Source organism: Chaetura pelagica, unplaced genomic scaffold (assembly GCF_000747805.2).
Source record: "Chaetura pelagica isolate M959 unplaced genomic scaffold, ChaPel_1.0 scaffold650, whole genome shotgun sequence".
NCBI lineage: Eukaryota > Metazoa > Chordata > Aves > Apodiformes > Apodidae > Chaetura > Chaetura pelagica.
In genome coordinates this window covers 539,749-565,363 of record NW_009951820.1, presented here as the reverse complement: position 1 = coordinate 565,363, position 25,615 = coordinate 539,749, and the positions used below count along the sequence as shown (strand labels likewise).

Here is a 25,615-nt window from a genome sequence, read left to right as displayed (position 1 = left end):
GTGTTTGCGGCCCTCAGCGAGGCGGGGGGGGCTGGACAGGAGTTTGCTGGGGGTGCACAAGCCGCCCCACTGCAGTGCTCCCCCCCAACGGGGAAAACTCCCCGTTATACCCATCGCTGCCGCCTGCGGAAGACAAGCCCTTGTGCCGGCACAGCCCGGCCTCATCCCGGGCTGGTGGCGGGGGGAGGCGAGAGGTGCAAAGGTCTCCGGCTTTAATAAATAACAGCGCTCGCGGCGGCGGTTTGCGAGCGCAGGGCAGAGCTCTCCCCGCCCCCCGCCGGATTTAAAATAAATAAATAAATAAAAATTAATCCCTCGCGATGACAAGCTTGGCGCGGCGTTCACTGTACATACTGTACCCACAGCGCTGGCTGCCCGCCAGGGACGGGCTGCGAGCCAAAGAGACCATAACAAACACGAGCTGCGTGCGCCAGCGGCCGGGAAGGGGGGGACGGCATCCTGGGGAGAGCAACGGACGTGGGGGAGGACAGCAAAAGGCAGCATCCTGCACCCTACTGCTAGGGGAGACCAGCTTCCTAGGGACCAACAACAGGCAGGGTGGGGGGAGCATCCTGTAGCCCACTACTGGGGGAACCAGCATCCCACATCCCAGCATCCTGGGGGCACACCAGCACCCCGTGCCCCACTGCTGGGGGACAGCAGCATCACAGGGACCAGCATCCCTGCCCCAAGCCCCTCGGCGCTAACAAGTGGTAAAGGGGGGAAGAAGTATGAACTTAGGGGGGAATCGATAGAAATATACGAACCGGAATACAGCTCCTTTGGAAGCTCCCTACAGGAGCAGTGTTGGCTGCTGTACTTGCCACCCCCAGTGATTTGGTCTCAAACAAGCGGGACAAGGGGACAAGGATTCTCCCCAGCACTGCAGCAAAGGGGTCCCTGTGTTATGTTTGCATGAGCCCCTAAGCTGTGCAAGAGGCTGCATCCCAACACATGCACTGTGCAAGGGGCTGCACCGACACCTGCCTGCGCTGCCCTGTGGAGAACAACCCCTTCCGCAGCCACCCCGACCTGCTTAATTACAGGGCCTGCAACACAGGGACTTGCTCCTGTGAGGCATCAGGCACCAAATGCCTGATTTTGTAGCAGCTTTGCTAATGAACTGCGGCGGGCGCCTGCACGCAAGGAACACGGTGCTGGGAGGCACACGGGAGACAATGCTGGGAGAGGGGCTGGGCAACAAGCGGCTGCATGCTATGTGGAGTTTGTTATTCTGAGCTGCTTAGCCCGGAAAATACTTCCCCAACTAAGGAACTGAAAACAAACTCCAAAAAAGAAAACTTCAATAAATCAAATTACCAGGCACTGGAGAACAAGTTTGCAATGTACTGCCTTGGGAAGGGTCCAGCCAGCTCCGCACACGTCTCCTTTGGATGAGACACGTGAGCTGGTGTCACCAGCCGATGACAGAGGGGCTACCGATGCAGTGCAGCATCTCTGGGAGGGCACAGGAAGCACCCCCATCCTAACCCAAGCATCCCCCATCTCACCTTGAGCATCCCTTGAACCCACCTGAGTGAGCCAGTAAGTGCATTCGCAGCCGCAAGCTGTCCAGGAAGCGCTTCCCACACAGCTCACATCCATACGTCTTCATCCCACTGTGCAGCTTCCTAGGGGAGGACAGAGAGGGGTTAGTGGTCCTGTGGGGGAAAGGTGATCTGCAACAATGCTGGGATATTTCTGATACCTCACGCAACCCATGATTACCCCAAATTGGGTCTGGTTTGCTAAGCCCTATGGGAAGGGCATGATCAGGACACCCAGGAGCCATGAGATCACCTTCTCCTCTTTAACGTTTGTTATTGTTACTAAAGTTGGATTCTTTTAATAAACCAAATAAATCCAAACTCTAGAGTTAAAGCAAAGTGTGTGTTGGAAAACTTCTGCCCTGTGCAGCAAGTGCTTTTCAAAAGGGTACTGTACTCCAAAAAAAACCAACAACCAACTCAAGACCTTGTTTGTATGCATTTCAAACTGAATCCCAATTTCCATCCAAATTCAGCATGACACAAATCACAAGCAAAAGCTGTAACCACCAGTTCACAAACAGGAAACGAGCCGCTCACCGTTTCCTGGCACCACCGGCCGAGCTGAGCGACGCCCGGGCGCCATTGCACAACCTGCCGACGCAGCGCCCGTCTCGCATCGCCCCCTTCGCCATCGTGGATGCTGGGCTTGGCCATGAAGGCCAAACCCACATTATTCCCTCTCTGCTGATGCTCCAGCTTTAGGTAGCAAAGGACGGGCAGCAGACTGCACCTCCTATCAGATGAAAAATCCTTTACCAGATGGCATCTGCACTAACCCAGGCAAGAGGAGCATCCAAGTCTACAGCAAGCAACCAACCAGTCTCCATCTCATTATTGCCACCCAAGAGCAACCCCTCCTAGTCCCACTGCCCCAGGCCACAGACCCATCATGCTGCAGAGGAGTTCCCCAAGGCTCCACGCAGCAACTGAAACACAATGCAGGGCCACCAGGCAGCACACAAAGCACCTGAGACAGGCACTACTTGCTTTATCTCACCAGGTCAGCTGGTGATAGAAGGTGCTGCTGCAGAGCAAGCTGGCCCTGCGCTCAACAGCAGCACCACACCTTGCTCAACCCGGGGCAGGCTGGCAGCAGCAGCACGTGCAAAGTTTCAAAATCGGATGCTGTAAACAGAGAAGTATGTGTCTGTGCTCGAGGCGCAGCGTCGCAGCGCTGCGTGCCGACCTCTGCTCACAGGCCCCATTTATCATTGCTCCGCAACAAGAGCAGTGTATTTTTATTGCCTTGTTGCCAAAGACAAACAGAAATGGTCTTGTCCGGGGCTGGATGCCGAGCCCCCTCCCTCTGCCACTCCCGCGGGAGGGCTCAGCCCTGGCTGTGCTGGGCAAGGACCGCTCGCCTCCAGCACATGGCTGGGCTGGGGAGATTCTGCTTTCTGGAGATTTATTTCCCAGTCCTGGGTAAGTTTTACTGGTGTGAAGGTGTTTCACTGAGCTGGAACAAGAGCATCACTTGCAGCTGTGGAGAGCCCAGTGCCCAAAGCCTCCCCACCCTACGGCACAGAGCCCACCTCTCTTGCCAGTGTGCCGAGCAGCTGGCCCACATCCTGCGCTGCATCTCACTCTACATCCCATCCTGCATCCTGCCTGGACCCTGCCTTGCAAGAATGCTGAATGGCAGTGCTGGGAGTGCCAGACCACAGGAGGACACCACCAGGGTGTTCAGGGGTGAGCAAACGCCACGGAGCAAAAAGGGAGCAGAGAGGAAAAGAACCAGAGTTTCAACTCCCAACTTTGCAGTATAATGTAATTATTAATCAGGCTTGTCCTGAATCCACTGTGTCATAGCGGAGGATTAGGAGTCATGCACGAATTCAGGCCAAGAAGGTTTACAATCCAAAGGATTTATCTGCCCTGCAAAAATAAATAAAGCACCAGCCTCCTGACAGACTCTTGCTGCCAAGAAGGCAGCTAAATAAGTGACAAACTTCTCATTTTGCATTTTTAATTAGGGACGTGCCTGTCACACTTCCCCAGCTCAGGCTGAGCTCTCTCCTGCACTTAACGCCGGGTTTAAAGCACTTTGCTAAGATGAGCGCAGCGTCCCCCGTGCCAGCTGCAGCGCTCGCCTCTCGGAGGCTGGAAAGCCTTGTCAGTGAATTAAAGCATAATTGGCTAATTAGTTTGAGTAAATCTTGGAATATATATATATATATATTAAAGTAAGGCTCAAGAAACAAAGCAGAAATAAAGTGGCAAGCTTCCTTTCTCTGCATCCCCCAGCAAGGAGAGGGGAAAAGGTGGAAGCAAGGAGCCAGAGCCTGGGCTCCCTGAAAATCCCACTTGGCCGCTGCCTTTTCCCCCTCCTGCGTCACCCCCTTGTTGTTTCAAGGCACTGGGTGCTCTCTGGGTAATTTGTTTGCAATATCTCTATCAACAAATTTCAGCAGCAACAAAAGTTTTCCATTCGGCGCCTGCTTATAGGACGATCTTATCGCTCGCCATCTTGCACGGTCCCTTTCAACAAGGTCTTAAAGCGCTTTATCTGCTTGGTTTCCCGGTAGCGAAATATGATTGAAATGTTCTATTGCTGCTTGCCGGATTAAGGAGATGTTGCAAAACTGCACAGAAACCTGGCAGATGTAAGCAAGGTATTACAGCTGCTCAGACTGTTAAGATCTGAGGGGAAAGATCAATATGTGCTTCTACAGTTGTGCCTCTAGAATGCGGGTGGGTTGAAGTTAAGGACATTAAAATGCATCATGATGCTGCCCAAACTCGAGCACAAGAAGATAAACTGCACTTTATTATTTCAACTTGATGCTGAAATAACAGTTCTTGTACTTCCCTTCTGCTGCAAGGTCCCTGCAAGTAACTCAGGCAGGAAGATGCTGGTGGGATGGAGAGCAGCAGCAATCGGGAAAAGCACTTTTTAAAAAAAAAAACAACAACAAACGACAACAAAATTAGTTTTCCTCTGTAATTCCTTCTGGATGCAATGCTCAAGGCACATGGAAACACGAAGCTGGACAAAGCCTCCAAGCATTGCCAAGAGGATGCTCCAGAGCGTTGGGGACACTTGTGGCGCCAGATCCCAGGGATGGGACCCACTTCCCAAGTGATTCCTGGTGTGGAGACTTGGCCAAGGGCTCTGCAGGCGGGATCTAAACCCACCATGGGGCAAGACCTCCTCCCCACCCAGCACTGGCAAACAAAAGCTGGGCGGGAGGCTGGCCCCTCGCAAGCTGCCGGTAATTAAAAAGGCCTGTAAATGCTCCGCAAAAAGCACTTCAAAGGGACAGCGACTCCAGCAAGACCGCGCGGTGTAAAAATTATGAGTTTTCCCCACAGGGTGCTTTGTGTGAAAAGGCTGGGATCGGTGGCAAATGCTGCTGCTCACTCCTGGGGGGATGTGGGGACTCAGTGGAGCACCCCAGGGAACACGGGGGCTCAGTGGAGCATCTCATGGGATGCCCATGCGGGCTCAGGTACCAGCACTGCCCTGGCATCTAAAAACCACAAGTGGCCCATCACTGTCATAAGCAAAGTCCTGCTCTGCCCACTGAAAAACCTGCAAAAATCCACCTTCTGCTCAATTTTATGGAAGGCACTGGCATTGCCCAATCCCTCCCTGCCACCCCTGTCAGGACGCAGAAGGAGACCTCCTCTTCTCCCCTCCAAAGAAACCACATGGCTTTTGGCTGTTTGATTATTTTTAGGTGTGTATTTTCCCCTCAGAGTGAATACAATGGTTAGGAAATTTGACAGCAAACTATTCCGAGCCATTTATTGCCTTAATGCGCACCTTTGTCCAACAGGCAGTTTTGACAGGAGCGATAAATTCCAAATTTATGTCAACAGAGCATATGTTGAACACCTCATTTCTGAGCTAAAGCGGCATGCTGCCCCATAAATCACCCTTCTGTTTGAAATGAAAGTAGATTACGGGCCCGTGTTATTGAGCAGTTAGAGCCAGAGTCGTATAAATCAGAACTTTTAACTCCAGGCGATCCGTTCTGCAATTAACTAAAGGGCACTTTGTCATCTTGGGGCTGGGGTGCAGCTTGGCAGGGCGACGGGCGGTGGGGAGAGGCAAACCCACCCCGGCTGCCATGGCTCGGGCGCTGCTGAGCTTTGCTCTGGACCTGTTGAAGCAGCAACACCCAGGCTGCTGCAACACAGCCTAGACTCAGCAGAGCAACATCCAGGGGCTTGGGGGGTCTGCAGGGCACCGTGGGCATCCTGATGGATTTTGGCAGCCAGAGGGGGCATCATAAGGCTGTCATGACATGAACAAAACAGCAGAGTCCAAATGAGTTAAAAGCAAGGAACAAACATGCATTAGTGCAACAGTAAGAGCCTCGTGCCAACTTGAAAGCAAACAGCAGATAGAAATCCATCCTCATCAGTCTTGCAGAAATTTTACAAAATCTCCTGATGCCCGTGCAACAGGTCCAGACCCATGTCCCGCTGCATTTCCCCCCGTCCCACTGCATTTCCCAGGGGGATGCCATGGGGCTCAGCCCCGCCAGCGCGGAGCACGGAGGGCAGGTAACCGCTCGCCGGAGCGGCAGCGCTATAAAAAGATTCAGCCGCTAAGTATTTCCTTTCCTATAAAATATTCATTGCCGCGCGCGAGAGCCAGGGAGAAGAAACCTCAAGCCGTTCTAACTTTGTGCCGCAGCAATAACAGAGTTTTATAGGAGTCTTTGGATTTTATTTATGCCAGGCCGTAACTGCGGTGCCCATCAGAGAGGAGGCCGCTGACCGGTGCGTCCCTGCTGCGGCACACGCTGAACAGTGTGCAGGAAAACCAGCACCGTGGCTTCACAACCCCAGTGCTGCCAGGGTAAACAATTCCCAAAAACCCTCTATGCTGCCTGGTTTCCACCCGTGCTTTCCTTGCCCGGGTAAATCAATATGAAAATCAATTCACCCCCTGATCTATTTTATCAAGATAAAGGTGACGTTGCCACAGCTCGTCTGCAACAGGGATCTGGTAGAAAGCCAAGGTCAGTGGGCAGCAAAGCTGCCTGAGAAACCACCTCTTGCATCCTTCAAGGAGGGTTTTCCTTTTTTTTTTCTCCCTCCAGTTCTCCCCCTGCCGCCGTTATTTCCTCCGCTGGCTGACGTGGGCGGGCCAGCGTGGGCCGACGAGGGGGAGGCCGGGCTCCCCGCAGTCCCCGCACTGCCCCAGTGGATTAAAATAGCAGTGAGAGCTATTAAGGGCACAGGGAAGGGGGAAGGGAGCAGAGACCTTCCTTTCCATTTCATAAATTAAGAAGGAAAAAAATAATAATTAAAGAAACCTGCCCTCAAGTCACCACTGTTACTAAAAAAAAATTAAATCAATCTTACAGGAGCTAGAAATAAAGATTTTACCATTTCTGAAATGTAATAATATAAGGGAGGAGAGGGGACAGCTCTGGGTTGAGAGCACCAGAACTCCTTGCCTGCACAACATCTCCTATGAGCCAGTTCATGAGCTCCAGCCAGATGCTGTGCCCTGCCACTACTCCAGTGGGATGCCACTGCCACCCCTCTGCAAACCAGCTGAGGAAAGAATCCCACCTGCCTGCCCTCACCTTGCAGAAAACACAGCAACACCACCAAAAGTCCAATTTAAATTGCTCCTTAGGCCCTGCCTGCCCACAAACGCACCACGAAGCTGCCCAAGGGCTGCTGCTTTCTCAGCACAGCCTCTGCCTGTGTGGGCAGCATCTCCCACTGGTTGCTCCCAACCCCCCAGAGCAGCACATGGGAGCTGGCAACTGCAAATAGAGCAGAATCAGGACTATTATAATGATTTTTAAGTTAACCCAATGTCCTGGGTTCAGGTCAGTCTACAATATTCATTATAAATTAGGATTTCCCAGGGTGGAGCTTTCTCCGCCCCAGTGCTCCCTGTGAACATCTCAGCCCACCCAAGTGAGGGGGACCACAGGCTCGAGGCAGGTGGGACGAGCACACATGCAAAGCGCTCGGATGCATCCGAGATGGTGCAGCTGGCAGCAGGAACCAGCCAGCCTCAGCTTTCACAAGTCCCAAAATGTCATATTGTCATCAGTGGCCAGAGCACAGGCACTGAGGGCTTAACTCACACACAGCCCCACTTAGAATAATGAGCACAAATTCACTGTCCATAATCCTCATCCCATTGTCCAGCACCCGGTGACAGGGGTGACATGGTGGCAGGGAGCTGGGAGAAATGCCTTTGCCTTCCTGGTGGCACCAGAGCTTTGTTGGGCATTGCACCCACTGTGCCCAGCAAACACCACCCAAGCAGCTCCAGGGGCTGGAAAATAACATGGAATTTAAAAAAAAAAACCCCAAGTGACCTTAGCATCGAGTGCATCTGCCACACCAGCAGCGTGACTGCTCAGATGGTTTGGTTCCTACTTCAGAAATAATAAGCGGTTCATGGATTCCAAGTGTAAAAATATATCTGTCATCTGGCAGCAGCACGTGTGCTGCCCAAGCACCAGCGCAGTCCACAAATGGCAAAGTGCCAGTTGCTCCCTCCTCCCAACCCTAAGAGATGGAGGGGATACAGGGAAGCATTCTGCACGGAGCATCAGGACTCTCTGGGGAGGGTACCGAGATGGTGTAGGCAGCACCATCCTGGTGCTCCCTGGGGACAAGGGAGTCAGCTCCTGGTACCCTGAGGAGATGGCGAAGTCTCCAGGGGGAAACTAACGAGAGGCACATTCCTGTTTCCCACTCCCTTGTGTCCATGCCAGCCTGGCCAGAAACCACAGCCAGGAATGGGCACAAATCTCTGGCAAATGCCATCGTTCCAGCCAGCAGCTCAGTTCTGGAGTTTTATAAGGCAATCAAATATGCAAGGGATTCAACACACTAATTTCAAGCGCACACCTGTGGTCCTCTGATAACGTCAGTGGTGCCGATACAGCGCAAGGATTAAAATTTCATAGAGTCATGATTTCATCAGTCACTAAACTACAAAGGATTAATTAACAGCCAGGGAAGAGCTCGTGGCTTGGAAATACAGTCTTGAGGAAAAGATCTATCTCTGCACTCCAGATGCCAGCACAGAGACAAATCCAGTGCTTTGATGGAAACATGTCCTTATTATCGGTGACTCCAAAATATGGCAGGTTTGTAGCTGGAGTTACGGACGCCCCATCCCAACCCACAGCTGAGGGGCTCCATCTGTTGCTACGTGCCTTCCCAGGGCTGTTTTGTGCTGCAGGATCCCGGGATGAAACCGCTGGGACCATGAGAACATTTCACAGCCATATTCTGGGGACTGGCAGGGGACAGGGAGAGAGGCACCTGAGCCTTTGCTGCCATGCAGACAGCTACCCAGACCTCACTGACTTCTGTGGAGCTTCCTGAAGTGTTATCCCTGCCATGAAAAGTTTGGGACGGAGCCTCCATGGAGAAAGATACACACAGTCCTCCCTGCCAGTGCACATTTGCAAACACTGTAGCACAGATTTCTGCTTCCTGCCCTGCCCACCCCAAGACAAGGGCCTGGATCCTCCTGGGAACCAGCAGCCCTTCATTTCCTAACAGGAGCACTCAGCACTTGTGAGGCTGAGGGGGAACACTTGCTTCCACATCCAACCTCAAAAGCTGTGAGGCTGAACATCTCACACACCTGTGGCTGTGGCACTGACTGGCACAAAGGCAGCAGCTCCAGCATCACAAGCAGCAGAGGGTCTCCCCTTCCCTTCCAGGGAAGATGGATTAGGGAGCTGTCAGCCAGGGACAGCCGCAGCAGTTGTGTTGCTGTAAGGGGGCAGTGGAAGTGTCTTTGATGGATGGAACCCTCACACTGGGCTGTTGAGTGGCCCCTCCTCAGCAGCCAGAGCTACCCTCTGCCAGGCTGGGATCAGATACTCCGGGAATGTTCTTCAGCCACAGCCCTGTCTCCTCCCATACTCTGCCAGCACCTCTACCTTTACCCAGGACTGTGCTGCTTCTGCAGTAGCTCCCAGGGCTGACAAAGAACTAATTAATTCCAATTAGAAGCTGGGAGATGAACATTATGCACCTTGTCAAGCCAGTAAATTAACAAATCTGGACTGCACTGGGCTCTGGTAGGAGCCTGGAGTGACCAGGGATCTCCCAAGGAGGGACAACTTGGAGATGCCAGGCGAGAACCATATTCCAGTGTTGGCAAAACCAGAGGTGCACTCTGAAATGGGTGTTTCTCCCCACTCCTTCCCTGCTCCTGAAAATGCCAAGCACCCTCCCGAGATACTGTCATGACGGCAAAGCCTAGGATGGCTGGGAACACAGGGATGGGCATCCCAGAGGACAAGGAGTGCTTTCATCCAGGCTGTTTGTGCAAACCACCTCATTTTCCACCCAAACTCCCAAGGTGGAGACACAAAATGCTCATTATCAGCATCTCTGAGCTGGGAGGGGTGGGAGGCACAGAGAGGACGGAGCCAGGCTGGAGTCGGGCAGCAGCCGTGTGGACAGCTGGGCTGGAGCACAGAGCCGGGCTGGAACTGAGGCATCACTGCTGCCCGACAGCAAAGCCCTCCTAAGGAAAACATATTTTTGGAGAAGGACTATGGGAGCAGGAGGTGTCACAGGAGCAGGTGCAGCCTGAGTCCAGGCAGAGCTGTCAGGACAGCACGGGGGCTGCAGTGTCCCCATCACAGCGTCTGAGTTGGCTTTGCTCCCAAAACTGCACAAACATCTGTGTGGAGCACAGCTGAAATCATGCTGGAAACTTGTCATTGCAAGGAATAACAATGCAGGCAAATGTGTCCAGCTGTGGGCAAGGTGCAGGCAGGTCATGGGCAGAGCTGTGCCCAGGACCCTGCACTGGGGGATGGGACAGGGGGCATGAGACTGGTGACTTTCTCCTGCGTTATTTTCTTTCGGCACAGGTTTAAGCACGGGTGTGTTAATAGGAAGAGCGCTTCTATAATCAGTTTTGCTCAGCCTACAACATGTTTTGCTGAAAAATAAATAAATACCTTGCTGGTGAGCCAAGTTCTGAGCGGGACGCCAGCCCTGCCGGCACACTCTTCTCCCCCCAGCCCCGGCCAAAAGTACGCAGCGTCCCGAAGCAAGGAGTCGGGCGTTCCTGGGCCGTCCCGGCCCTCCGGGACCTCTCCAAGGAGCCCGGGCTGTTGAGTAATTAATTACAAGCAGCCTCACCCCCCTCCCTGACGTGCACAACAGGTTCCATGCAAATTCAGGAGCTTTTAAATTATACTGTTAATGAAAGCAAATAAAAGCTGTTAAACGGCAATTTGCTCAATTGGTGTTAATATTTAAGCACAGCATGTATAAAAACAAGATTGCAGAATTCAGTTATTCTGCAAGGAAACTTTTGGTCCCATGGAAAGGATTGATGGTGCCCAAGAAGCACCATGCACAGGGTCAGATGCTGGAGCCCCTCAGCAGCACCAGCAAGGCTTTGAATTATGGACATGTCCCAACTTCAGCCCAGCAGCCCATCCATAGCCAGCAGAGCCAGCAATTCCTGCAATCCCCCCCAGTTCTCCGCAATGGTGGGTGCAGGGAGGCTTCCACCAGGTTCTCTTCCCATGCAGGGATGTGGTGTTGGGCCCCAGGTGCCCAAACACTAACAAGTTCTTAAAGAAAAACAATCACAGTGATCTGGCACCAAAACATCACAGGCAGAACAAGCCACTTTCACTCCCCTTACACAGACAGAGTCCATCAGCAAAGAAAGCAGAGTTTTACGTTTTGCAACACAAAGGCGAAAACATGGCTAAAACAACTTTGCTGCTCTGCAGGCTCCTGCAGCCATTCCGCATGGATGGCCAGCAGAACCATGGCTAACACTTGCCCCTTGGCCATGCCATGACTCTTGGCAATGCCCCGTTCGGCGGGTTATGATGCTCTTGCATAAATTCACTTTCAAAGCAGGAGCCGGCGGTGAATGAGCCCTGGGTTTCTAATGGTTGGCAATATTTTGTACACTCTGCTGCTCCCTCTGTACCCCTTTGTCGGGGCCAAGGTCTGCCGGCTACAGAGGGACCAAAAGACCATCTGTAGCTCCCGTCTTTACAGAGGAGTTTAAATAGGGGGATGAATGAGCACAGGAATTAATGAATGATAAAGCCGTATGGTCTCAGTCAGCCTCCTACGCCTGTATGTGGCATTCAAACCCTCCCAGCCTTCTGCCACAAAGAGAGGTTTCTAAGCTACGAAAAAGAAAAAAAAAAAAGGGGGGGGGGGGGGGGGAAAAAAAAAAGAGGAGGAGCCACCACGTTGGGTTGGCTCTGATGATGCAATAGGAAACTTGGTAAAAGAGCTGGCCCTGGGACGAGCCTGTCCCTGCACACAGCTCCCTCGGTACACACGCTGCTCCCTGGAGGAAAATGCCATGTAGGGAGAGCAGGAGTGAGTATGGGCTGGGGGGAAAGGGGCTTTGGAGGGGGCGATGAGGTGCCATTGACAAGTTCTGACATGTTATCTGTGGGAATGTGTGTTTTCCTGGCTGGAGGAATCCTGGGCACCTTCCTCTGGAATGGGATTTAGAAATTGTCCTGGGAACTCACCTCCCACCCATGTCTCCCCCTCTGGGAGAAGGAAAAGTTATCAGGTGGTTTACTATTCTGAACTTGCTTCCAAAGAAGTGTTGTGTCCTGGGATGGGACCTCTGGGAGGGTGGTGGGACAGTGGAACAAGTTGTTCAGCCTGGAGAGGAGAAGACTCCAGTGGCTGAAGGAGCTCCAGGAAAGCTGGAGAGGGACTTGGGCCAAGGGCAGGAGGGATGGGATGAGGGGGAAGGGCTTGAAACTGGCAGTGGGGAGATGGAGGTTGGACATGAGGAGGAAATTTCTTGGCTGGGAGGATGGGGAGAGCCTGGGCCAGGCAAACTGTGGCTGCCCCATCCCTGGCAGTGTTGGATGGGGCTTGGAGCAGCCTGGGCTGGTGAGAGGGGTTCCTGCTCATGGCAGGGGGGTTGGAATGAGATGGTTTTCAAAGTGCCTCCAGCCCAAACCATTCCATGGTTCCATGACCAAGATTCCACCTTCCAGGACTCATCTTCTCAGCCAGGAGAATTTTGGGGTCAAAATCTCTTTAAAAGTGCAGAAACAGCCCCAAGTTTCTCCTGGGTTTCTTCAGCTCCAGTGAATCCCTTTGGGAATCAAAGGGGGGGGGGCAGAAAAAAAAGCAGGGTGGTGGTGTGTGTGCAGGTTTTTAACAACAAATCCAGCAACTAGTCTCGAAGTTCCCTGCTCCAATGTGGGGGAAAGGCACGTGTAATGCAGAAAATTGCATTTTTTATTTATTTTTTTTTTCCCCAGAGCCACTGCAAACCCCTTGTGACAGCCAGAGAAACTCCAAGGAGTTGAGCCAGGGTCTCACTGGTGCTGGCTGCACAGCAGGGCAGGGGTCCCAGCACAGGGACCCAAGGGTCTCCACCATTAAGGTGCCATCCCTGGGTGGGGAGTGATGCCAACCCCTCATTCCTGCCACCAGAGAGAAGATGCTGCTACGGCTCACGGTCCCTTTTGTGGGGATTAACAGCTGAGATGCAAGGAAAGAGAAGGACATGGATGGAATAGCCATCCCTGTAATGCTAACAAGGGGAAGCCAGGATCAAACACCCCAGATCTTTTTGGGAAGAAGGTCTTCTGCTCCAGAATCAGGGGCTGCCACACGGATTATTCCTCTCCAAAGCATCCCACAAGAGGACAAGACAGAGGCACAGGAAGCCTGGCGCAGTCCTGGAACGCTACTTGTATTTTAAGAGCTGTCATGTGTAAAGCATTAGCGTTTTTGAAATTGCATTCTCCAGTTAATTAAATGGACCATCTTTTATACATAAAAAGTGAAAGCAAGCAATTAAAAGCCATGCACAGAGGAAGTGCCTGTTCAGCGCTGGGCGCTGCCCCTCCTGCATTGAGCATCCCAATGGAGCCCATCCTGGAGAGCTGGTCCAGCCCCAGGGAGGCCAGCACTCTGGTGAGGTTCACCTGCAGGGCTGAGCAGCACTATCGGGTGATGCACTGGTCCCTGTTCCCCTCCTGAACACTGATGGAAACCACACATACCCAACTTATGGATTTCCTATGTTTGCCAGCTGGCGATGGAGTGAGCCTCCTCAGCAGTTATCTTTGCTGCAGTAAAAACTCAACCTTCAGGTTTAGGCAAGAGGTAAAGTTCACTATCGATTGGACCCACTGTAATCTGTTTATAATTACTATTATCTCTGAGTTAATCTTGTGAGAGGTAAACAGTTTCACAAAAACCTTGCAAGCCATGTCTTTTACCTCCCAACTTCATATCTGGGTCAAAAGGTCAATTCCTGCAGCTCAGGAGCTTGAGATTTAGGGAAAAACTGCATGGTCCCACCCAAAGCCCTGCCAGTGCAGGTGCTGGCCCTTAGAGCAGGCAAAAAGCACAGACTTTTGGACCATTTGGGCTCATAAGTGAAGGGGAAGTTTTTTCAGTAGCCATGGGGCTAGTCCTAGTCTGTAAGCTGACCCAGGCTTAGCTGCTGGCCTGGTGGGAGCCTTGGCTGCCCAAAGGCATCCCCCAGCACTGGGATGGAGCAGATGGCACTGCGTGGCACTGTGCTCTGAAGCACCCAGCTCCTCCTGAGATCTTTTTCTGCCATCCTCCCTGTTCTTCACACCATCAAACATCGCTGTACCCCCCACCACAGGATGCTGCCAGGCATCACCACGCTTGGGGGGCTAAAAAACCCCTCAGGTGTGTGTGTGGGCGGTTGGGCAGGCACCGGGAGCCGGGCTCTGCAGGCAGGTGTCATAAACAAGCCTGCACATGGCAAACATATTGATTTCCCAGAGCTTATCGCGCAGCAACCAGTGCTCAGTTACCAGGCTACTTTAATATGTAATTTACTGCACGAAGGGACAGCGGGGCTGAGGGTGGGTGAAATATTTTCCAGGAGGTGGTCAAAGAGGTGGGCACTGGGCAGCGTGCAGGCAGGAAGGCATGGCATCTCACCTCTACCCCTCCTCAGTATTTTCCCACTATCAAAAAAAGCCCCTCACTGCTGCTGTGGTGTGTTTGCACAGATGCTGTTCGTCTTCTTCTGCAACTGTTTACACTATGAAAATATAGCCTGAGCTGCCTGCGATCTCCATCTCCTTAATTTAAATTCAGATGCTTAATTTCTGTCAAAACAGAGCCCACTCAAATTACCTCCATCCATTTTGGCTGCTCAGCTTGCCCTGTCATCCTGGGGAGCAGGGAGGGAGTGGGGCAGAACCTGCACTGGGGAGACTCTGCTCCTCCAGCCAACCTGGGACAGCAGGGATGGAGTGAGCCTGTGGCACATGCCCAAGGTGAGGCCACCAATAACCCACAGGAGGTTTGCATTTTCAGAACAGAAAACTTTAAGAATCCTCTTTCTATGGTGCCTCTCAGTAGATCTTCTGGAATTTACAAGATAAATACTGGTAATTTGATTCTTATCTTCTTCAAATCCAATTCTAAGGCAATTCTGTGTAAAGGACACTAATTATAGCCCACGGGGAAGCAAAAGGTAACCCATCGGTGAGAACACACTGAGCACTCACAGAGGCACGGGACACCAAATCGGCAGAGAGATTTCAAAGCTGCTCTTGCAAGAACAACAATCCCTTGGGTGAAAATTATTCTCTGCACCGTTGCTGCTCCTCGCCTGTACTTTTGGGGACCAGCTCAGCACTGGAGAGACCGGCAGCCAGGCTTGCTGGAGCCAGCTGGAGCCTTCTAAGGGCTGCCCAGCACCTCAGAGGAAGGCTGAGACAGCAGCACCAGGGAGAACTGGATCGTTACACACACACAGACGTGTGGCTTCTCAGCCTTACTTCCCCGGCATTATTTACTAACAAAAAGACACAAGTTTATACACACAGTGGAATGCAATCATTAACACACTGAGTGCGGCAAAATAATCACTCCTGAACACAAACACTGTGTATTTTCCAAAACACACAACCAAACCCTGGCAATCCTGGCCCTGAAACGCAACTGTGCTCCTGACAATGCTGAGGAGTATCCCGAGGAGGGGGACGGTGGGGACACGGCGCTGGCCACGGCCACACTGCGCTGTCCGGACATTACGGTGCCCATAAAATAATAAATCCCAACCCTGGGACACAGAGCCAGGATGTGGGAGCAGATGACACAGGAAGAATCAAAGGGGTCTGGTGATCCCAGGAGGGTCCAGTTTCAGGAGAGCTGCCATGGGCTGTGGGAAAGCCCCCAGCCGCTGCAAGGGGCTGGGACCCAGACCACGACCAGGCACGGCAGCTTGCAGGGTGAGGGCTGAGCCCTTCATGGTGCTGAAAGACCAGCCCCAGCAAAGCTCATCATTCCTTTATTCACTCAGGGAGGGGAGAAAGATGCTGTTTGTGACTCTGCAGGGGGCTGGCATTGGCACCCAGCACTACTGGTCCTCCAAGAAGAACGATTATTTCTTTGAACACACTGACACTCACAACTAACTCACACCTGACCCCAGCAGCACAGGGCAAGCACCATGTCAGATGTGACCAAAGGGTATTGAAAATCCAAGCAGCAGAGAAGCTGCCTCAGCAGCAATGCTCATCTCAACAGGTAAGAGCAACAGCATCCCAAGGGCAACCAGCACTGGGCACACCATAAATCAGCCACCCAGAACCTTTTAAAATAGCCCTTTTTTCCAACAGCGTGTATGCAAACATTTCCCATTATCCCTCTTCCATGATTCAGCAATTTGAGCCCTGGTAATAAAAAGTGTGATAATCCACACATTTGTGTGAAAGAATGGCAAATTCAGGCTTTCAATGATTTTTGAGAGCTAGGCTATTAAAAAAAGACATTTTCCTTTTCTCGCATTGAAGGAAAAACACAGTTACTCAAAACAGCAAAAGAATCAGCTCATTAGTTAATAGTGACAAAAAACCTACCAGGGGGAAACGAGTGGCTGCAGAGCAATGAAAGAATTAAGCCAATATATGTAAAGAAGGAAAAATCCCCTCATCCAGCACCCCCCTGCCTGAGGAGTGGTCCCCTGCCCAGCCTCCTGAGGACTGGAGCACTGATGGGGTCCAGAGCATCATGAGGGGACCTGGGCAGCATGGGGGGAATGCTGGGATCACAGGGGGCACTGGAATCAGGCTCGGAGCAGCAGCTGAGCTGGTATGTGCCTGGGCCCATGGACACCTCACTGTGTCCTGCTGCTCTTGGTCCATCAACTCACGTTCTCAACACTGTCACCTCTTTATCCTCCACTTAAGCAGAAAATGTGGTTTTGGCATAAGCTGTTGCAGCACAAAGAGCCCATATGAGGACACATGTGACACACATTGCACTCAACAAGAAGGACTGACCCCCCCAGATGCTGGTGGGAGCAGGGGACAGTGCCCAGCCCAGGCAGGCACAGCCTGGCCAGTGTCCCCGTGCTCGGTGCCTGGCAGCAAAGCAAACCCTGCCATGGCACCACTTTGCAGAAGAAACCCTGCTGCAGGCACAGGACGTTGGGTGGCAAGTGGTTTCCTGTGCCAAAGCCACTTGGTGCCATGCTGGGGACACAGACCCCTCCCATGGCACATCCAGCCCAGGACACCCCCAGCCTTGCCACACCAACACTGCACAATATGGTTTGCTCTGGAAGTTCTCACCACTCACTCCAGGTTACTCATCCTCACCAGCTCCCATATTCAGGTGGCACCCAACGCCTGAGCAGGTGACATGGGGCAGAGGAAGTGGTGGGTCTGTCTCCTGCCCGGCCGCGGCACTCGCTGGCAAACAGGCTCCAGTGCTTTGGCACACAGGGCATCGTGCTCAGCGGCCCCTCCCCAACACGTGCATGGGGAGCTCACCACGCACGGCCGCCTCATTTGCTCAGCAAGGAAGGTGCTAATTAGGGAGCTACTTCCCACCTTCAGCTGGGGGAAGACGCAGTGCAGCGTGCCTGCCAAGCCCGTGGCAGAGCGCACCTCCCCCATGCTACAGGGTAAGGAGAAGGAAAACATCCCCAGGGTCACCCTGGGGAGACACTCCCTATCTGCTCCTCCATGATGGGGCACCCCATCAACTCCTCATCACCAGCATCCCCTCTTTCACCATCCCCATCTCCCATCCTCTTCTGGCTGGTCCCCCTCCCAAGGGTGAGGTCTGACCCAAGCTCTCCTCTTGGCTCAGCTTTGTGGCAGTGTCCCCAGGCTGGCACAGAGCGATGACCACACTGGTGGCACACGACCCTCTGAGCCCTCTGCTCCCCTGGTGCTACCAGCTCTTGGCACCTGTTCTGGGGCAGCTGGTGGCAGCTCCCACCTGCTAAATAATGCATGGGCCAGCCCTCGTTAAGGCAAGGAGGGATGATCTACGTTTCGGGGCTGCTTTCAGTTACATTTGCTCGACGCTGAGGGAAGAGCTGCCTCCAGCTAAAGGGTCAGATAAGCCAGAAATCAATACCAGTGGCTGCCTCTGCATCCCGAGATCCCGGTGGTGGGGCTGGGGCAGCCCCAGTTCCTCTGACACATCACTCTGAGGGCTGGGAGCTGCCAGTGGCCCTGTTCCCACTGCGACACCCCTCTCCCATAGCCCTGCCCCACGAGATGTTCCCCACAGCCCCAGAAATGCAAACCCCAAAAAAATCTCCAACAAAATACCACCTGTTGTCCAGGGTGACAATGGACCCAAAGGCACAGTAAAGCCAGAAAGGAGGGATCCCATCACTCTCTAAGAGCAGACACGGACCCAGGACACAAAAATAACAACTCTTTTTCACTGTTCTCCATGGGAAAGATCCTGCTTAAAAGTTCCTGCTGGAGGGAAGGGGGTTTCTGCTGGTGTCACCACACATGGCTGGTTCCTGTGGAAGGCTCCCAGCATCCACCACACAAGCACTGTGGGGCTCCCCCACAGCTCCCCGCAAGGCGAGGAGAGCCCCGACTCTCGTTCGCAGAAGCGCTCACCCTCCCTCCTGCCCGCTCGGAATCTTTTCTACGAAGAGGGGGAAGGAAGAGAGCGAGGAGGAAATCACCGTGTTACTGGTAACAGCAGCAGAGCACTACAGGGAGGGCAGCGGGTTTCAGTTCCAAGAGCTGTTTCGCAGAAAGGGGCCCCGGGGTGACAGCCGGGGCTCAGCCAGGCTCCGACCATCCTGGGCAGGCGGAGAGGACCTGCCTCGTGCTGGCGATGCCATTGCCGCGGTGTGCCGGTGCCGTGGGCCTCGCCCAGGGTCTGCGCCTTATCTCTCCCACGCAAAGCTGCTTGTGTGCTGCGGCAGCCGCAGCCCGTGCCCACCTGCAGATAAGGGATCGGCAGTGAGCCACTGCCAGCCTCGGCTCACACGCCTGGCCCGACACTGCCTGGGGCTCCCTGCACCCAGCAGCCTCCTGACATCCCCACATGAGTTCCCTTTCCTCCAGCATCTCCTTCCAAACCTGCGATGCACCCTGGCTCACAGCCGACCCTGCTCCTGCGCCACAATAAGTGCCAGCAAATCCCGGAGAAGCCACCAGACCTCACGGTGCAATCTGGAAAGCGATGCGCTGTCCCCCAGGCCGCACACTGCCACGCCTCTGCACTTCCAAGAAGAATATCCGGGTTTTGGTTGGATTTTTTTTAACGTGCAGGCTATCCTGTGGTTATGGAGTTTCTGGCAGTTGCAGCCTGCACGGGTTCTGTCTGCACGAACCAAGATTAGTACAACCTGTCCCTAAATACCATAATAAAAAACACGTAGTAAGTGCTTTGCTTTTATTTATGACAGTGCCAGTTTCAAGAAGGATGAATCACACTTCCTCCTTAGCACTCCTTTCTAATATGATTTACTATAAATAATGCACAGAGAAAAGAACGAGAGAAGGTGACAAAGGGCACAGAGCCCAGTGCAACCCCCAAACTTGGTTATAGGCGCAGAAAAGCGCCAGCAGCAGCCGTGATGGAGCTGCAAGAAGCACTGGGGGTATAATCAGTGAAGTACCTGCTGCATAAGCACAAATCTGGCAATATCTATGCATATATATATATATATATTTATGTGAATTGCACCTGCTGTTTTGGAGATTGGCTCTGCCAGCCAAGAGCTGAAGTGCCAGGAGACAGGCATTTTGGTGGGCATGCTGCTTTCTGCAGCCTTTCTGCAGGAAAACTGCCTCAGCCCCCATGGTGCTGCACTTATTCCCATGGGAGTAAGAGCCCAGCATTCTCCCAAAAGGGAACCTGTGCCTGCCTGCCCAGGCACCATCCTCCTGTGAGTATCTGCTCCTCTGACCTTGTGAGCACACTGGTGATGGAAATGATCTGGGGTTTGGGCCTGTGGGGTTTTTTTAGTTTCTCTTTATTTTTTCCGCTTGGTTGATATCTGCCTTCTTTATAGGTCACCCAGGTGAAACCAGGCACTCTCCTCCCTGCCCCTAGCCACCTCTGCAGGCAGCTGACAGTGGGTTCTTTCAGGAGAGGGGTGCAGGGGTCCCCTCTGTGATGTGCAGGAGAAGGACCAGCGCATCACCCGTGCAGGAGCATCCTCAGCTCGCCCCTGCGCGCGGGAAGCACCGGCACGCAGCGAGGCAGCTGCTCCTCGTACAGCACTGAGCAGAGCACAGGGTTATCAGCCCGGCTGATACAGGCAGATAACGAGCCCATCTCCCGCGCTGACACCGGTAACAAAGCAGGGTGTTTAACGGCGATTTATGGTGGGTGGCTCTTGCCAGGCTCAGTTCCCCTCGACGTGCTTGTGCCTACATGGGGAAGTACTTCCTCAATTGCACATGGCCAACCTGTCTGCTAAACAACGTGCCAATAAACCAGCAACGAGACGATGAAGGCTGATAGAAAACTAAACCAGCACAGCGGGGCGTGTATCCAACCATAATCTACTTAAAATCAGTTAAGAACACTGCAGAGAAAATGATACGGGCAGCCCTGGCCCCCGGCCAGAGCCAGAGCCCAGGCCACAAAGGATCACTCCCAGAACTGAATTTTAGGGCAGTGCTCCTGTCTGAAGCTGCAAAAAGCCCAAGCTGGCAGATGCTCTCACCAAACAGAAGAAATCCACCTTTCTTTGTGGGTACTCACGGTCCAGCAGTGCTTACTGCTCCCACAAAGATCTGTGCTGCTCCCTGCCTTGCGGCAGAATTCATCCAAAACCAGGGGGAAAAACCCATCCCCAGCCCTGAGGGACAGGCTATCCAGGAGGAACACACCCACAGTGCTCCCAAACACCCCACAGCCAGTCTCTGCAGCTGGGCTCAAGCCTGGCAATGAGAGATGTCACCACTGCAGGAAAGCTCCAGAGCCTGGATCTGCATCCAACCACAGGCAGATTCATCTGCACTCAAAAGAATGCAGAATCCATTCTCTGTCACTCAAGGCACACCAATCTCTTCCATTGGGGTTTCCTTGTGTGCCAACCACATCCCTTCAGCTGGTACCCATCACACGGCTACTTTGCAGCCACTGATCTCTACTGGGGCTAGAGAACAAGCCCACCTCGGGCAAGCCTACCAAGACCTGCCACATGCAGTTTTCTCATGAGGACACTGCCGTTTGCTGCAACATTTTGGCTCCCAAGCCATGAGCTCCCATTGGCTCCACCACTGCAGAATGGGATGCACATCCTGACTGTGAAGGCAAAGGAAAGAGCGATGTCCCGTGAAGGATTACCCCAACCATAAAGTGCTGAGCTCCCTAACACCAGGTCGGGGTGAAAAAAACTTCCAGGCGGAGTGACACAAGCCAGGACTGCTGGGCTAGGCAGAATGAATGGAATAGGCTAATTTACACAGGAAGTGAGCACTTACCAGACCCTTCATCCCAACACACAAAACCCTCTGCCATATCTGGAAGCAATTACACCCAGTTAACATGATCTGCCTGCCACTAAAATTAACTGCAAACAGAAATATTCTTCACTTTTGCAACAGGAGATGCCATGGCCTCGTGTTTGGCTGCTGGGAAATATTTAGTAATTACTCATTAAAGCCTTTCTTGAAACTGTCAAGGGGGGAAGTAAAAGAAAAATCTGCTAATTGCAAGCAAAAAGGAAAATGCAGATAATTTTACTCCATCCAAGGAAAACAGATTTACACACATGTATAACTAAAGAGCCAAAGGAGATTACGTAGATGCAGCGAAGGCTGCAGGGATGCTCTGTCACGAGCGGCCCGGACTGCTCTGCACCATCTCTACAGGCCATAGGGAAAAGAAAAAGAGTCGATAGCATCACTCCTGAAGCAGCCCAGACTCCCCCAGGCTCCCTCTGCGCAGCCAATAAATACATTTTTAACCAACATCGCTCCACGAGTTTTAACGAGAACTGAAAAGGCTCCGTGAAGCTCATTGAGCTGCCGCAAGCGACATGGAGCGTGCGTGCTTTGGGAAAAAAGCTGCACCAGTGTCCTCAGCCAGGCAGGTTTTATGCCTCAGGGTCCCAGCCCTGCAGCTGATGGAGAGGAGCTGGCACAGATCCCATTGCTCCTTTTCCAGGGAATGAGAAGGTGGAGGCACCCCAGGGCGAGGGCATGCAGTATCCCCCTTATGAAAGCCCCTCTGCTGTCAGGAAGACACCCAAGTTATTACTGGGCAAGGGGAAAAAGGTATAACATAAAAAAAGATAAAAATCTGGGTTTTCTGATGGCAATCTCCAAGTTCTGCTTTAAAACATATCACCCACGCCACTAAAATGATGCAGAATAATTGACAGAACAACGCGGAAGCTGAAAAGGCTTTTCCCCCTCTACGCTGGGAGCCAAGTATGGAAACGGTTAAGTCCCCCACTGAATAAATCAAAAGTTCAAGGCTGCAGCATACTCAGCCCTATTCCCCCTCTGCCCATGACAAGAACCAGAGAGCCCCGAAATCCCCAGCATCCTGCACGGGGCCTCGGCCGGCGCTCACAGGTTACACGCTCGGGGTCAGCGCCGCGGACCCCGGCTGCAACATTCATTTCCTGCAGGGGCACGTCCCTGGCCCATAAAGCCGCCGAGCGCCGCCGTGACCGGCCTGCGGTGCCGGAGCCGCACGGCAGCGGCCACCAGCCCTGCTCCCCATTAGCCCTCGCCATGCCAGGTGCTGCTAATAAGGCCCATCAGAGAGAAACAAGAGCTGCCAAGTCAGCTCCGGGTTCTGGAAGTAATCACGGGCAGGGCTTGGGGGGCTACAGGCTTGTTTTTTCCTTCCCTCCCCCCTCGTTTTCTATTTTTCCTCCTTTTTTTCAAGTTTCTATCACAGTGGAACATAAATTGCCAAATGCTTAAAATAAAATAAAAAGCCACCACTGTATCAGGCTACCAAAATTAACACTAATAACATCTCACAAAACACTTGGGATCCGATTTATCACGTTTATTGCTTTAATGGTATCCTGCATCTGTTTCTCACTGTGACATGTCGAACATTGCCAACACGCCTAATGGCATTAGTAGCGCAACGTGCAGCTAATCCAGGCAGAGACGGATGGAGGTGAGGCTGGCACAGAAAGAGCCAAACACCAGGATATTTCCCAATACTGCTACTTAAAGTTTGCCATGGCATTGACATTACAGCTCTGCACAGAGCAACAGTCCAAGGGACTGCTTAGCACTGTAACCAGGAGCCCGATCACCATGGGAAGCTGCCAGTTCCCTGAGCAGAAGCATCTCAGATCAGTTGGAGCATCAATTCCTGGTCTCGCACATCAGACTGGAGGGAGCGCCTGGTCCCACACACTGATGCTGCTGGAGGCAGATGGATCTGCCACTCCTCTGCACTTCAGAAGTGGATAAAGGAGCAAAACTCAGTGCTTTGGGGCACTGGGCTCCAGCCACAGCTGCAGAGCAAGCCTCTTGGTCCCTCCCCTTGAAAGACTCCACTGGAGCACATCTTTGTGTGACCATGGAACCTCAAAATGCCAAACTCAGAGGTGAAAACGTGACCAGAGGCTTTCCCCCAGGGACACCCCCACTACAACAGTGAGGATGGACCTCCCAGCATTCCCCTCTCACTGCAGGGCACTGCCATTGCCCAGCCAAGCTCCTCCACCTCACACGGACACACAAGCCAAGCGCTGCCAGGAGCCGGTGCCTGGCCACCCTCAGGTCTGAGTGCTCAGCCTTGCCGCTAACCGACTGCATCGCCCCACGTCCCTCTGCCTGCAGCCTTTCCTATTGCTAAAGACATTAAAAACAAAACCACGGCTTTTATGAAGTTTTAAGGTATTTAACTTCCTGATGGAAAATAACCCAGTCTGCACTCGCATCACAGCTCGGGAGCTTTCTCTTCATACAAACAAGCCCAAAAAGAGCCACTGAACTCTGGCTTTTTTGTCTGCAATTAGAAGTGAGGATCAATACTAACATTAGATTAAGTTTGAACTTTGCTGAACCTAGGAGGAAATCTTTTATAAAAAAAATTAAAGAGTCGCCAACTCAATATACACCCAATTAGTCAAAATCATAAGCTCAGTAAAGAAGGAAAAAAAGGATCGTGCAGCAGCCATTGGGTTGGGGGACCTGAAAACCCCTGTCAGAGTCAGCACCAAGACTTGCTGACACTCGGCCACAACAAGGTCACAGCTCAGAGCTCTCAACTCACTTGAGTCATGACACGGCACATGCAATGCATCCACGGCCACACAGGGCTGGGGCAGACACGGTCCCTCGGGCACCCTCTGTCACCAGTGGTGAGCAGCCCCCTGTGCTTGCCAAAGCCCAGTGAAGAGCCAGCCCAGCCCTCCTTTGCCTGCATTTCCCACACTGATGAAGACAGGAACAACACTCAGAAGGCTCCGAGACTATAAACATATATATTTACACTTCTATAGGCATGTGTGTGTGTAAACAAACACATGCCATATGTACACACTCGCTGGTGTGCTGGAAACAGCCGTGGAGTACGGAGCTCACCGAGCTGCTCACAGGCGGGTTTGGGCTCCATCACCTGCTGGGGCTTGGCATGAGAAAGCCATCGGGCTGGCTGGCTGAGCATCCTGGGGGTGGCTCAGCATCCCGTGGGGAGCTGAGCATTCTGGGGGATGGCTAAGCACCCCACAGTACTGCTGAGATGCCTGTCCCCGGCAGCGTCCCCCAGCCCCCCACAGCTGGGAGCGCCGCTGCTCTGGGCACCTCCTCGCTCGTGTCAGGGTGGGAAAGCAAAACCGCAGCCGCGAATGCGCAGCAGAAAGAGGTCAGCAAAAGCCTGAGCAGCACCGCGGTGCCCCCCAGCACATCCTGCCCCCACCGCCAGCCGGCCTGGGGAGGTGGTGCCAGCACCATGACATGGGGCACAGAGTCCCCGGACTACCCTTACAACTGGAATGGAGAAGGGCCTGTAGCCAGCACAGTGCAGTTACCACCACCCCTAGAAAGGCTCCAGCCACGAGTTATGACCCCAAACTAGCATAGATGCTGTTTTAACAGCTCCACAAATACAATAGGATACCACAAATCCTCCCCAAAATGGTAATTTTCACCACATATTAGAAAGCAAACACCATAAAAAACCCACATGAAACTATGTCTGCACAGGAACTGCCTTCAATTTAGACCTCGGGTGGGTGGGGGGTAAGTTCGTGTGACTGTTGCCCAATGGCTTTCAACATGGATGGTCTCACAGAGCAGTTTAAAAATGGCTCAAAGGATTTGGTTCACCCCACAAAGTTTGCCAGCGCCAGGTAATCTCTCTGAAAGCAAGAACGGGCAAAGGCAGTTCGGTGCTGGGTTAAGCAATTGCCCCTGAGGCTTTGCTCGTGGGAGCCACTGCTCAGCTCCGTGCTCCAGCCCAGCCTGTGAGCCCAGCACGCACCAACCTCCTGGTAAAGGATCAGGAATAATGAAGAAATCAGCAATGACCACAGCCGAGGCTGTCAAAATAAGCCGAGCTCAGGAAGGCACCGCGCGATGCCGGCGGCTGCGCTGGACGGGGCTGGGCCGCGGTCCCTCGTGGCAGGGCAGGATCTTACCTTCTGCTCTGCCCCGGGCTCAGAGAGAATTTTAACAGAGCATCGGGAGCAGCCCCGGTCTTGCCCTCTCCTGCGGCCGCATCGGTCGCTGCTCCCGGGCTCGGAGGGGGAAAGGGAGATGCTGGAAAGCGTGGCTGAACGGCACGTTAAAATTCTCCCTGAGCCCTCACTGCAGCTCTCCGCCAGTGACGTTCGGTCTGCATCACCGCACGGCCGGGGCCGAGAGCCCAGGCAGCTCCAGGCACGGTGGCCG

At 53.1% G+C, this 25,615-nt stretch overlaps 1 protein-coding gene across 1 annotated transcript in view; it reads right to left on the bottom strand.

Moving 5' to 3' along the window:
* Nucleotides 1-25,615, bottom strand: part of ZBTB16 (zinc finger and BTB domain containing 16) — a 65,321-nt gene that overhangs the window by 37,179 nt on the left and 2,527 nt on the right. Inside the window, exon 3 of the mRNA XM_010008758.1 lies at nt 1,534-1,631. Within this exon, the coding sequence (XP_010007060.1) occupies nt 1,534-1,631 (98 nt within the window). The remainder of the gene's footprint in view (nt 1-1,533; nt 1,632-25,615) is intronic.